A 15,087-nucleotide genomic window follows, 5' to 3' on the forward strand; every position below is an offset into this window, starting at 1 on the left:
CTCATTGGCTGTATTTTTTAATTTTTACAAGAACCATCACTAATATTGTTGTTCCTGATTGTAGGATATTTGGTACACAAACTGTGATTTGACTGCAGTGAAACATTATAACCAGCAGATGGCGGGCAAACATCAAAATCCTGTTGATATCAAGGCATCAGAACCGCATATCAATGAAGTTTTGCAAGCAAAGGACAATACCAAGTAAGTACTGATATCCAAATATGCAGCAAAAATGACATTATCAGTCCCTAACTAAAAAAATGTGGTGATACCATGGTACAGTGTTGGCATCAGATGCTGTGGCACTGTCATACGCCATGGTATTTATATGGCACATGCACAGAAAATGATTCCATTAGCATAAAATTGTCAAAAAAGGTAACAAATGGGAACATAAAGAATATATATGCTGTAGTTTCCATTCTCCACTATATAATGACTTCTGCTTCTGACCCCCAAAAATGGAGAAATGTGAAAAGGGTACAGAAAATACGCTTTTTTGGCAACAGACTGGTGTAGTTACAGTTTCTCAGCCAGATCCAGCCAAACCCCTAAGCCTTTGATGGAGCACTTTTTTAATGAGTTGTTTCAAGTAACACTTCTAAAATGTGAAGTGTTGGGAGGCCTCTGGGAGCAGGATTGAGAAATACTGAGCAGTATCATTGTGTTGGTCAATATTCACATGTACAAGTGAGGGAGAGTCAGGGGGGGGATTAGGTGCTCTTATCTCTTAAAGGGTAATCAGTAACTACTGTAGTCTACTAAATTAATCTATGGCCAGAGCATATGCACACATTCATTTGCATATACTGTATTATTGACACCACATGGATTTCATCATAACAAGGCACTCAATCACTGGAATTCTGTTTTTACATAGTTCTTGTTTCTTGCATTATTATCAGTGATAGCAAATAAAACCTCAGCGTCATGTGCCGGTAAAGAGTAAAGCTCAGTAGGACAGTGTGTTATCAGGGCTCTTCACTGAGAGTTGAGTGGTTTAGGGTTGCATGTTCAATATTGCAGATGATGGTGTTTAATAATTGATTCTTATGAAATCTAATGGCAGCATCACCACAATAAGACTTCAATTACACTGACCTCTTTATTCAGAGTTATACTCACTACTAAACCAGGGCCAATGTTATATTCCTTCATAAGGAAAGTATGTGCATATGTATGAAATACAGGTCTCTGACTATGTGTAATAAAATGTATGTGACGTAATAAAATATTTACTTTGTAGGTTTTACATAAAATTACAATTTACATATAATTAAGTCTCATTCATTTCAAATCAGGGTGTCCGTGGGTCCTTAAAAAGTCTTAAATAACGTTTTCCTAATAAAAGGCCTTAAAAAGTCTTAAAATGTCTTAAATTCAGATTCGATGGGTCTTAAATATTTTTGGTCGCATTACCGCTAAAATATTAAGTCTGATGGACCTAATGCTGCATTCACGTGCTATCGGAATTATCGTAAATACAAGCTTCCTAGTTGGAAATTGGACATGAACTTGAATGGCCACTGAATGGCCATGCAGCATTATGACTGTTTACAATCATTGGACAGACCTAAGATTTTTTGTTTTAGAGTCTGATGACTCAGTCAATCAGATTCTAAACAAATGAGCATAACAGCACTCATAAAGAAACCCAGAAGTAACTCTGATGTTTAAATTCAAAATGCTTAACGTTGGTTTATTCATAACATGATATAGACCTAGTTAAGTAACATACAGTCATGGCCAAAAATATCGGCACCCTTGGTAAATATGATCAAAGAAGGCTGTGAAAATGAATCTGCATTGTTAATCCTTTTGATGTTTTATTTATAAATTCACAAAAATCTAACCTTTCATTGGATAATAAGAATTTAAAATGGGGGGAAATATCATTATGAAATAAATGTTTTTCTCAGGTACACGTTGGACACAATTATTGGCACCCCTAGAAATTCTTATGAGTAAAATATCTCTGAGGTATATTCCCATTCATATTCACAATTTTGAGCACTCCAGGGTGATTATGAACATGAAATTATCCAGCCATAGCTTCCTGTTTCACAGAAATATAAATAGGAGGGAAAGCAAAGCCTAAATTCCCTTAATATCAGTGGCTTTAAGAAAAGCGCTAGAGCAGTGAAAATTCCCATTTCCACCATCAGGGCAATAATTAAGAATTTTCAATCAACAGAAAATGTTACAAAACTTCCTGGAAGAGGATGTGTGTCTATATCGTCCTAATGCACGGTGAGAAGGAGAGTTTGAGTGGCTAAAGATTCTCCAAGGACCACAGCTGGAGAATTGCAGAAAATAGTTGAGTCTCGGGGTCAGAAAACCTAAAAAATAATTGTCAAATAGCCCCTACATCACCACATGTTGTTTGGGAGGGTTTCAAGAAAAATTCTCCTAGCTCATCCAAAAACAAACTCCAGCATGTTCAGTTATCAGACACGACTGGAACATCAAATGGAACTGGCTTCTATAGTCAGATGAAACTAAAAAATGAGCTTTTTAGCAGCAAACACTCAAGATGGGTTTGGTGAACACAGGGATAAAAAGTACCCCATATGTACAATGAAATATACTGCTGTATTTTTGATGTTGTGGGCCTATATTTCTGCTGGAGGTCCTGGACATCTTGTTTAGACACATGGCATCATAGATTCTATCAAATACCAACAGATAAAAAAGTCAATAAGTGACTGACTCTGTTAGAAATCTTAACCCAAACACAAACCTCAAAAACAACGTAAAAATGGGTCACTGGGCACAAAACCAAGCTTCTGCTATGGCCATTCCAGTCGTTTGAGCTGAACCCTATAGAAAATGAGTAAGGTGAACTGGAGAGAAGAAGCACCATCATGGAGCTGGGAATCTAAAGGGTCTGGAGTGATTCTGGATGAAGGAATGGTCTCTGATCTCTTGTCAGGTGTTCTCTAACCTCATCAGGCATTATAGGAGAACATTTAGAGCTGATAAACTGGCAAATGGAGGTTTCAAAAAGTATTGAATAAAAGGGTCGTTAATTGTAGCCAATGTGTATTAGAGAAAAGCATTTATTTCATAATGATATTTCCCTCCATTTTAATTTCTTATTATCCAATGAAAGGTTAGATTTTTGTGAATGTTTTAAATAAAAGATCAAAAGGATTAACAATGCAGATTAATTTTCACAGCCTTCTTTGATCATATTTACCAAGGGTGCCGATATTTTTGGCCATGACAATGGGGCTATTTTGCTTAATATTTTCACAATTGCAAATGTTACATTAATTTTAGTTCAATAAACAAGTAGTTAAGTAGTCAGGTAGCCTAGTTATTATGTTACTTACATTTTAGACACAATATTTATTGTTTTGTAATATTTCACCAACGAAAATAGTTCCAAACAAGGATCACAGCAGAAGTATTGAGCAATCTCCAAGCAACACTTGCGGTGTTTTGTTACTGAATGATTCAGTGTTTTTAACGAATCAGTTGAATTAATGACTGACTCACTCATTAAGTGACTTGCCGCCTCTTACTGGTAGTTTAGTAATAAAAAGCATGCATTTCTCCCCAGCATTTCTTATTTCTTATCATAAATATATTTAAAACATTAATCTCATAACGTTATTTATTACAGTTGTAATTCTGCATTGTAAATTATTTCATCTGACTGGTAACAGCCCTGTAGTGTATATTGAATTTATTGATTAATTGTAATAATTTGACATGAAAGATGATGCATACATTTAAAAGGTTAAAAAAGATCAATAAAAAATATGCAGATTTAAGTATGTAAAAGCTTATAGAACACTGAAAATATTTCTTCAGGATAAATTTTAAACTCTTGGTGATGTGGTACTTTTGTGGGGATATTTTGTTTGGATTTTGTATAGATTGCTGATATGAAAAGTTCACTGTTTATCGTAATAATAAGTATCATTTATGACAGTGACGATATTTTGTTCTCTTTTTACATTAAATATTACATATATAATGTGTATTTCCATTACAAATTTAGGTTTTAAATTTCATATAAGGTGGTATTAATAAGGTCTTAAAAAGTCTTACATTAAATTTGTTCATATCTATAGAAAATATACTATATTACTTACAAAAAAGAGTTTCTAGTACCCACAAAAACTAATGGATTTTACTTGTAAGTTTATACTATATAGGGGACTTCTTAAGGGAGAAAGAAAGGGCATAACCTAACTCAAAATGAATTCAATTTTATAAAATCAATTTTATAAAAAAAAAGTAAACTATACATAAGAAACACAGTTATAAAAATTATACAACCGTAATCAGTACTGGTCTGAGCAGCGGCTCAGGCTTTAAATGTATTAGTTGATATTAAGTTAAATGTTTACTAAATGTGATCATGGATTGATCATTTTTCTAACTAACAAGTGTAACAGCTTGTAACCAAGTATATCAGATTGTCAGGGACCAAATTTGTCATTGAAAAAAACATATTTATCACCTACTATTCTGACTGGTGGGGGTTCTTTTCTCAATCAATGTTTATGGAATTTATGACTCTGCCTGTACATGAAAGTAATAAACCAAGAGCCAAACATATCCTGTATTTACATTTTTAGAAGCACCAATATAGCAATGTTATCCATTAAGTCAATCGGTCAGGCAGAAACTGAAGCCACGCTAAAACACTGTAGGACAGTGAAAGACATAATGGTCAACTCGTGTTTCCAGTTTCTTGGACATCAGTCCTCCTCTATGTCCTGATGACAGTCTCTCTCCCTCAGCATCAGTAATCAGTCTCATTCAGCTCTGAGTGCTGCATCTTGGTAAGGCCAGAGTGTAACATAAAATCAATGTTTCATTAACATTTAATGACTTAGACTGGCTTAACAGCACCAGGACAGATGCATGTGCGCCAGGTTTCAGAGTGACTTTAGCTGCTGACTTGATTACAGTTTAGATGTTCCTCCGATGATAGTTACAGAACTGATGCTTGTAGGAAAGGCTGATCCCAGATCAGCAGTGCCATTGCTGAGATGGGTAGGCGTTGTCAGGGAGGAACACAGGAAGAAGTCGCTCATTCATTCTAATTTGTGACTCTGTGGTCTTGTGTTTGTGATCAGAATTTATATCCGTCCAACAGTAAGAAGTACAGACTACAAGCACCGTTCTACTAGTGCAGGGGTTTTAAACTAGGGTCAGGGTCCGTGAGTGGGATCTAAAAGCTTCTAAAGCAGTTTCAGTGAACGTTTCATGTTTCATTTGAGAGAAAGTAAAACATTTAGTCAAATAAAAAAGAGGCAACAGACTGCTTGTGCTATTGATTTTATTGTTCATAAACATCACTATTGGCTTTACCCTTCATAACAGGCAAAATGTAATATCAGAAGTGGAAAAATCTTTACGGTTTTACACAGGGAGGCAGGAAGATAGAGAGAGAAGGCAAGGGAAAAGAAGAGAGACAATGTGAAATCTCTCAAGGACCATATGGAGGGCTGTGAGCTGCCTACCATATGCTGAAGGCTTTTGTCATGGAAATAACTCTTTATTTTTTTGGCACTTCATATTATTGTTCAGCCAGGCTGGGCACTTCCACACAAAAAAAAAAAAAAAACGGGAGAGAAAAAGAGGAACCAAGACAAAGAAATATGTGTAGCTCCTGGTGAACAGAGAGAGAATGATTAGCATTGTTAATATTGCTGGTAGCTACAGCAGGTAATGAGCTAATGAAGTCCCTGATCCTGTTCAGCCTGTCCAGGGTTAAACGGCTCAGAAAAGGTAAAAGCAAAGGGATCTGCTAGCATGCGGTGTCTCATTATTGCTGAGATCTATATACATACATATTTACACTTGCTTCAGGAAAAACGGGAAAAAAAGCATTCACTTTCTCAGTCTCTTCTTCAGTTATCTCACGTTTCTGAACATTTGTGGAAAAAAAGATTTTTCTTTAAACAACGAGATGGTGGTAGTCCTTTGGAATAGTATTTAAAAGAGCTCATCTACATTACATCAAGCTTTGCATAATTAGAATTGACTCTGAATTCAAGCTTTATTACAATGGAAAATATCCAGATGGATATTCATAACAGATAGTCTGTTGATTCTTCACAGCTGTGGGTGTGTCAGAAATATGATTTAGGAAAAAAAGCAGGATGAATGTCCATTAGGGTCAGAAATAAATAGGATTTGGAGCAAGGATACCACAAAATGTGCTCCAGATATTAAAAATGAATTGACACATTTCTACAGGATATATCTGTTTGATAACATTTGTGTCTTTTTCATATACGCTACCATTCAAAAGTAAGATTTTTTAAAATGTTTTTAAAGTCTCTTAGTCTTTTAAGGCTGCATTTATATGATCAATAATACTGTAAAAATGTTTTATTGTGAAGTGTTTTACAATTTAAAAGAACTATTTTCAATTTAATATATTTTCAAATTAATTCAAGATGGAAAGCTGAATTTTCAGCAGCCTTACTCCATTCTTCAGTGTCAGTTTAATATCAGTGTTGAAAACAGTTTATATTGTTGCTTAATATTCTTGTGGAAGCCGTGATACTTTTTTTCAAGATTCTTTGATGAATAAAAAGATTGTTTATTTGAAATAGAAATATTTTTTGTAAAATTCTAAATGTCTTTACTGTTACCTTTGTTCACTTTAAACCTTTGAATGGTAGTGTATATATATATATATATATGTGTGTGTGTGTGTGTGTTATAATATTCTATTCTATTGGTCTGTCTAGTCTAGAATAAGGAACTATGAAAAATGCCATGTCATCTTATGCATTTATAAAACGTTACGCATGTAATGTTTATGTTAACATTTTAAATAGTGATCACCATTTTAATCATTCTACCACTGATCAAGTATTATTTTGTAAGTAAAAATGTTCCTGAAAATCTGTTCCAGATGGTGCATTTTTAATTTTAATTGTTGTTATTATATTTCTGACACTGATGTCCATCAGCAATGAGTGTGAAATACCATGCAGAACTCTGCTAGGACACATTGAGACACAGCGTGCCAATGTACGAGGTCAGGAATGGGTGGAAAAGAGGAGAAGAGGAGAAGAAAAGTGGGAGGAGAAACTCATTATCTATTCCCCACAGGTTTTGGCCCATTACTGAGATTGTGCCGTCCTTTTTACAATATGCAAAACGCTGACAGAGCCTTTGGCTGGTGCTGCTCGACCTTCCTCACAAGGTCAAATTCAGACTCAATTATGCTCTCAGACTACTGTCTGTCCACCAACACCTGTTAACCCTTTAGGGGAGTGGACATAGCCTCTATTCACTTTGACATAAGCTGCATCATATATGCTGATGCATATTGTCCTATGCAAGGTTTCATTCCTCATGATAGTGCTATTTAATTTTTTTTAAATAAAATAAGCAGTTTTGCACTTTTTCTGCTTCACAGGAGAGACAGCAAGGAGACAGCTGATTTACACTGTCGCATTCTGATTGCACTTCTCATCCTTTCATCTCCAAACATCTTTCAGATCTTTATTATACAGGCAGCGGCACATTGGCGCCATATGCTCAGCTATTTCCTTTAATGCTGCCATTAAGCCTCTATTTTGTTTCATCTCTGTCCTGAACCCAGCACTCCTTTCTCCCAAACACTGAATAATCCATCCTGATTGGCCATTCAGGGGCATCATTATTTCTGGGTGTAGGATTTGGGACTTCTATTTCACATGTCACTGAAACTCTGTCATATTCATGTCATCATCTGGCGGCCGCAGCTTATGATGGGATTTATTTGGACAGCTAAAGCCAAATTCATGAAAAATGTCATGCTGTGGGTTAGTCTTTTTATAATTGCATTCAGAACTATTGCTGAGACATAAGACAGTTATATTAAGTCTGTGATAATAGTAAAAATTCTGTTAGAAAAAGGCTTATTGCTGCTGATTTTCTTATTAAAATGTTGTTTAAATTTGTAAGTGCAAAAAGAACAAGAATTTTATTATCTGTCGAGTTCGATTTGCACTTTCAGGGATTAATATATTAATGTATGTTTTTGTTGGTGTTCACATGTAAAAGATTTCTTGATTACTAAATTGTTTGGCATTTGGCAATGAGATGAACTGTGATGTCACAAATGTGGGTGGAGTCACACATACAGACCATATGTAGACATTCTGGATGGTCTTAGCTAGAAATGGAGTTCTAGAAACAACGAAATGGAGAGAATGACCTTTGAGATATTAAGGAGGTTTTCGTTTATTGCCCTACATTGACTGCTAACAGGACAGCTGTGATTATACAAGTTGCTGTTCCTAAGAAGAATTATTGCCCATTATAAACAAAGCATCACACCTGAATTCATCTGCTTTCAAACACTGCATACCGTCCCTCTCAAAAAACGAATAAAATCCCTCTACAGCTGAATCATGCATATAAAGATTTTCATTAAAAGAGCAGCATCTTAAAAGGTCTACGGCAGTTCAGTGTCCAATAACACAGAGAATAATCAACCAAATAAATAAATAAATAGATAGATAGGTACATAAATAAATAAATAAATACACATGAAATAAATAAGAAAATGAAAATAGTGCATAAGTAAATATATAAATACTCAACAACAATACTGGAATGGTAGAAATGAGGTTTGTGTGATGGGCGCTTTGAGAGCATGGACAGATCAGAGGTTAGAGGTCATACCTGCCTCTGGGTGAGGTAATCATGGAGCAGGAAGACAAGGGGCGGAGCTCCAGGCATCTGGAGCACATGCAGTCTGTTTTAGTGTAAGAAAACCCAGCAGAGCGAGCTGAGATGTTGTTGAAAGTCCCTGTCGTCGTTATTTTGAATGTTTCGAATGTTTGGAGATTGTTGAAATGTTTAATCTTGAGTGCTGTTTCCTCCGTATGGTAAACACAGAGTGATGGTCGCTCTGCTCGAATAGTTACTGGACATGATTGGCACAATAAATAAACACATAAATAATGGAACCAAGAAACTGCAGGAAACTTTGAATATAAAAATAACAATTATAAATAAAATACCAAAAGTGTAACAAAAATTTGTACCTTTTCAGAGGTCTACAATCTTTTCTTTTTTTTTTTTTGCAAATACTGTCATTATTCACATGTTCATAAAAAGTTCATGTTGGCAGTTGCAAAAGAATTCAACATAAAAGAGCAGCATAAAAATACAAATTGATTTCATTTCTCAAAAAGCACAAACCTGTTGCTGTCTTTTTATGTCTTTTCATAATTTACTATAAAACATCAGGAATCGAAATATTATTACTATCGTTATTAATAATATTATGTATTATTCATAAAAATTTGCATGCCAGGCCTCATAATTGTACGTGTCTATATGAGAGGGTCTTTTTTTTTTTTACCAAAGAAAAAAATCCAGCATCTATTCATTATTGTCTTATTATTGGGTTGGTTTTTTTTTTCTTGGTGAAAATATTGCTTTCTAAAAAAGGGAAAGTGGGGTCTGTAAAGGGAGTCTGTGGGGGGATTTTTGAGAGCATTAACTCATCTTCATCTTTTCTCTTCTGTTAATTCTCGGAGCCAGACTCGTCCTCGTCTCCAGAGCCTCTGAAGCAGGCGGACTCGTAGTGCTTGTTCAGGTAGGACTTCAGCGCGAAGGTCTTATTGCAGCGCTTGCAGCAGTAGTGTTTGAAGGCCGAATGCGTCTGCATGTGCGCTCGTAGGTTGGACCGGTCGGCGAAGGCTTTCCCGCAGTGGGCGCAGGCGAAGGGTTTTTCTCCCGTATGCGATCGCATGTGCCCCTGAAGCAGCCAGGGCCTGCTGAAGGCTTTGCTGCACAGGTGACATTTGTGCTTGAGGTCGTGAGTGAGGATGTGCATGGCCAGCGCCGGCATGGACACGTAAACCTTGTCGCAGGTGGGACACTTGCGTGCCATCTTGCTGTCAAGGCTGCGGTGGGTCTGCTTGTGTCGGCTCAGGTTGGATGAAGTGGCGTAGGTCTTTCCGCACTCGTTGCAGGTGTGTCGGGGACCCCCGTTGTTCACCGCCTCCACTTCTTTCTCATCATCGGCGGCTTTCCTTGCTTCTGCGACCTCTCCCTTCCTCCTCGAACGGCCGTCAGATATGAAGAATGCGTCCATGGTGTAGCCCTCGCTGAGAGATTCGCTCTCACTGCTGAAGTATCCGCGGGCCGTGAGTCCAGACTGGGGGCTGTCTGGGTGCTCCAGGTCTGGTTGGCAGTACTCCCCTCCTCCGCTGCTGACTGGGGAGTACAGCGGATCCGAGCTCAGCTTCATGTCGGCCTGCTTCTCCTCTATGTATTCAGAAGAGCTGATGTAATCCTGGATGTAGCCTGCAGCAGAGCAGAGAACATGAATAGGTTATTAACTCATTGACCTTTCACTTCTACACTGAACTCCAGGTGTAAAGCAATTAAAGACACAGATGAAGTACACTACAGACACAATGTGAATGTCTGACACAACAAAACAGAAGTACAACAAGTGTAATGACAAATACACTGTTAAAAATAAAGGTTCTTTATTGGCAGCTATGTTTCCATGAAGAGCCTTTGGAACATCCATTGGAATATTTACATTCCAGAAAAGGAAGAAAAAAGGTCCTTTAATTATTCAAATGTTCTTCACACAAAGGAAAAAAGGGTTCTTTTAAGCACCAGTCACTGAAAGGTTCTTTCAGGAGCACAAAATAGTGTGACATTGCTGCAAATGTTCCCCTTTTGGAACTTTAATTTCTAGGACTGTAAATACCTGTTTGTATGGTGGAAACCAATATTTTGACTATATTATTTGGTGCTGTTCTCTACAGATCTTTTTTTTTTCTTGCCAATTACCTTTTTATTCATTTATTTATTCATTCATGTTTTACTTAATTTGACATGACCGCTTATCTCAACATTGCACATTTGTTTTCACAATAAGAACTCTTTTTTTATGTTTTTATGTTTAAGTTTATGTTTCATAGTATGGCTTTTTTGTCTCACAATTGAGATTTTAAACTGACTTTACTATGAGGTGCAAATGGGCTTCCATAGTTTCTGGTGGCTGTTTGAGGACTACTGCATAGCTCATTCATAAAAGTGTGTGTGATTGAGACCCAAAGGGTTTTGACATGGTTAATGGCTAATTAAGCAGGTTAATTCTGGTGGAAGCATAAGTGAATGAAGAAGCCACTTGAGATGAAGAAGCCACTCAGACTCTCTTTTGCTTTGATGCGATTATCTGAGGCCTTCCTTAGAGTTTTGTGTTTATTTGTCCACTATGCACAGCATAACTGTTAAAGGTGGAAGTAAAGAGAGGTTGGCATTACGAATGGCTTTAAACTGTTTTAAGGAAATCTGGACTTTACAAAACATTTTCACTTCTCTCCGAAAAGAACCGAAGCTCTTTCCCAGATTTCAAAACATTGAAATTGTTCCAAACTTTGAAGTATATTACAAATGTATTTCCTAAAACAGGACATCTTATTACCTTTCTATCTGCTGAAGCAAATAAACTCCCTCCTAACTTCTCTAAACTGGTTACAGAGCCCTCTGACCATGAAGAGCGAGTCTTAATGCATTGTGAGGGTCGTTCAGGAGTTGCTAAAAGGATTTCTGGCAGCCGTGGGGCTCAGACGCGTTTATTGCCATTGGAATTCCACCGACATAATACACCTTCCAAGGTGCCATGTCTTCAACAAAATGTTTATAATTAAATCTGTGTGCTAAAAGGGAAACCCAAAAGACATTTAATGCAGTACAGGATCTGTGTAAGCTAGTTATACAGTGAGACTGAAGACAGCAATGAGCAATAAGGATGCAGCTGGCCAGGAGAAAGATCAACAGGATCAGTAGAGAGACTGAGAGGATGTTATTTGGGATATATAACTACATTGTCCACATGTTGTCTTAGGAGTTTTTCATAATCATGTTTTCTGTCCGAACATCTGACTATAGGTATTGTTACCAAAGTAAAACTGTGGTATTAGCAATGAAAGAAAGAAAGAAGCTTACACAGTTTGAATAAATAGCATAAATATTCTGAATATAACTATAATATAGTAATACAATCAATAATATAAAATAAGTAATTCAGTAATGCAATATTCCTAATAAAATAACAAATATCATTATTTTTGTGATTATACAGGACCAAGTTTTAAATAATAGATATGAATAGAATGAACTAGATAGAATTAAATAATATTGTGGTTATAATTCAATTGATAATATAAGAAACTATCCATGATTTAATAATGTTAATAGAATCAACAATAGTTTTAGTAACTATGACATTTTTTAGGGTTACATTATTGGCTGACAGGAAGGATGCTTGTCGAGAGTCCTGATGCTCGACCTTCAAGATGCAGTAAAAATGTCTTATGTGTAATTTCAAGAATTATTATACAGAACCATCAAGGGGAAATGATTAATATGTGACCCTGGACCACAAAACCAGTGGTGGTGGTGGTGATGGCGCAGTGGATAAGACACATGCCGTTGGTGTGAGAGACCCAGGTTCGAATCCACTGTGAGACACCAATGTGTCCCTGAGCAAGACACTTAACCCCTAGTTGCTCCAGCGGCGTGCGACCTCTGACATATATAGCAATTGTAAGTCGCTTTGGATAAAAGCGTCAGTTAAATGAATAAATGTAAAACCAGTCATAAGGGTAAAATTGAGATACATCATCTGAAAGCTTACTAAATAAGCTTTCCATTTCCTCACACCAACGGCATGTATGGTTTGTTATGATAGGACAATATTTGACCGAGATACAACTATCTGAAAATCTGGAATCTGAGGGTGCAAAAAAATCTAAAAGTCTTTAAAGTTGTCCAAATGAAGTTCTTAGCAATGCATATTACTAATCAAAAAATAAGTTTTGATATATTTACGGTAGGAAATTTACAAAATATCTTCATGGAACATGATCTTTACTTAATGTCCTAATGATTTTTGGCATAAAAGAAAAATCAATCATTTTGGCCCATACAATGTATTTTTGGCTATAGCTACAAATATACCTCAGCGACTTAAGACACAGGTTTTGTGGTCCAGTGTCACATGTGTGTAAAATAAAGAATGAATGTGTGTTTCCAATTTTGTTATTGCCTATGAAAATACAATGCATTACAATTCAATAACAGCATAAGCATCATTTTAAAAGGAGCAGCACAGCTTTAAAAGTTCATGTAATCTTGCAATGACCCAAAAACGGATAAAATGTCTGTTGTGTTAAGACATGAGGGAAGATATCCCTCATGTCTTATCACGCTTATCTGTGAAAAACACCATAGCGGGACAGAGAGAGCCACACATCTGCTGCTGAAATCTGTCTGTGAGGACACAGAACTCTCTGGACTCCCTTTAGTCTCTCTAGAATAGCTCAGTTTAGCTCAGCCTGTCCCATCATGTCCGCTCAGGGACGCTGGGCTTTACTCTGTGTGCGTGATGCTATTTGCCCTATTGTGCGTGTGCGTGCTGCTGCTGCATCATGTGACAAAAGTCAGCACTGCCTCCAGCTTCTCTTTCTTTTCATCTCCCTCGTCCTCATTCGAGCTGTACAGTACAGTCGGTCGGATGTCTCCAGTGGCGTCAATGATGGCTGAAACCCTACCTCCCCCTCCACCACTTAGATTCATGTACCCGGAAGCAGGAGAGTGAAAAAGAGAAATAGTGAGATGAGGCAGAAAACGAGGATGGGGGAGGAGAGCGAGAAAGAGAGAGTGCTGTTGGGAGGGGGGAGGGTTTGGACCGAAAACTCAAGGGCAGTATCAGCTAAGGACAAACACATCAGCCCCACAAAGCAGCGTGTTAGCGTTAGCATTAGCTGTTACACACAACAAACTGGTATCAAGCCCGTTTCATATGGCTTTATTCGCATAAGCTGATTGCGCTGCGTGACCTAATTTGTTTCGGCATGAGTCAAAAAAACAAAAACAAACAAAGTCTGGGGGGTACAATGGAGGACGGGGCTGGGGGTGAAAGGATGGAGGGTTTTACAGATTAGTTCATGACAGAACGGAAAGCTTTATGTAACATCTGTTGGACTCTATGCACAATGTTCAAAACACACTACAGATATTTTTTGTAGGCTAACCATTTGGGAACATCAAGCACATGAAGCAAGTGAAGCTACTGTATTTAAAAATATATTTAGGCATCACACTCACCATTTTCGCAAAGCCGGACGCCCAGGCTGGAGCGAGAGCGTGTGAAGGAGCCATCTAGATGATGATGGTGATGATGGTTAGATGCTGACACGGGAGACGAGGAGAAATCATCCAGTTTGATTTTCTTCACCAGGAATGAGCGAGGCATGGTTCACACACGTTCGCACAGACGCACCAGAAATCCTTCACATCGGCCGCAGACAGAAAGAAACCCTGGTGAAAATCGTCCCGAATGAAATCCAGTGTATAAAAAAAGATCCACGTCCCAGAAACTAAAAAAAAAAACGGTGACTTGATTAAGGAAAAATGAAGAGCACGCAGGAGAAGAGAGAGATGTCTGATGGTACAATACTGTGTGTGTGTGTGTGTGCCTGCTACTGTACACACACACCCGCTTACGCTGCTGAAAAAAAGAGAAAAAATTCACTTGTTCAGCACTGGATAGCTCCTGGCCTGCAGCGGAGGCGGCTGAGAGGAGGAAGAGATAGAGGAGAGAGAGAGAGAGAGAGATAGGAAGAAAGAGAGACAGACAGACAGAGAGAGGAGAGACTGAGAGACTAGCTGAGATCAGCAGTCAGGCAGGTTTTATAGAGGCAGACGGTGGGAGTGAGATCAGGTGGTACATCGCAATGGAGCTGCTCAGCATTAATCCATCAAACATCCCTCGGGACACACATCGCATTACTACTGAACCGTCTGTGCCTTCACACACACAGACAGACAGACCCCCCTCTGATACACTCCCTCCCCTTCCCGAACACCCCCATTCTGTGAGAGAGAGAGAAAGGGAAAAATAGAAGGAAAGGCCTGAAATGTCACACAGTCTTAAAATGAGTTGATACAACAACCAGTGTACATTCTGTTCGGTTCCGTTCCACGTCTTCTGTCTCGCTGACAGTCACGTCGAACGCTGGCAAGCTGTACTCGCTTTGTTTTTCTTCTGTAAATCTGCAGTGTCAACTAGAATTTGTG

At 37.7% G+C, this 15,087-nt stretch overlaps 1 protein-coding gene across 1 annotated transcript; it reads right to left on the minus strand.

The window, feature by feature from the left end:
- Nucleotides 1–8,189: 8,189 nt before the first annotated feature.
- LOC306848897 (transcriptional repressor scratch 2-like) lies at nucleotides 8,190–14,494 on the minus strand. The gene is made up of 2 exons (XM_079383688.1): nucleotides 14,116–14,494; nucleotides 8,190–10,290 (listed from the first exon to the last, which is right to left on the minus strand). Exons 1-2 carry the CDS (start codon nucleotides 14,261–14,263, stop codon nucleotides 9,506–9,508), a joined length of 933 nt encoding a protein of 310 aa, XP_079239814.1. The 5' UTR covers nucleotides 14,264–14,494; the 3' UTR covers nucleotides 8,190–9,505.
- Nucleotides 14,495–15,087: the final 593 nt, after the last annotated feature.

The sequence above is a fragment of the Barbus barbus genome (genome assembly GCF_936440315.1).
Source record: "Barbus barbus genome assembly, chromosome: 29".
NCBI classification, from domain to species: Eukaryota; Metazoa; Chordata; class Actinopteri; order Cypriniformes; family Cyprinidae; genus Barbus; species Barbus barbus.

Bases quoted from the DNA above. Each gene is read 5' to 3' on its own strand.
- LOC306848897 (XM_079383688.1), bottom strand. From the start codon at position 14,263: ATGCCTCGCTCATTCCTGGTGAAGAAAATCAAACTGGATGATTTCTCC. The intron at 10,291-14,115 runs GTGAGTGTGATG...GCTCTGCTGCAG, and splicing joins CGTCCGGCTTTGCGAAAATG to GCTACATCCAGGATTACATC.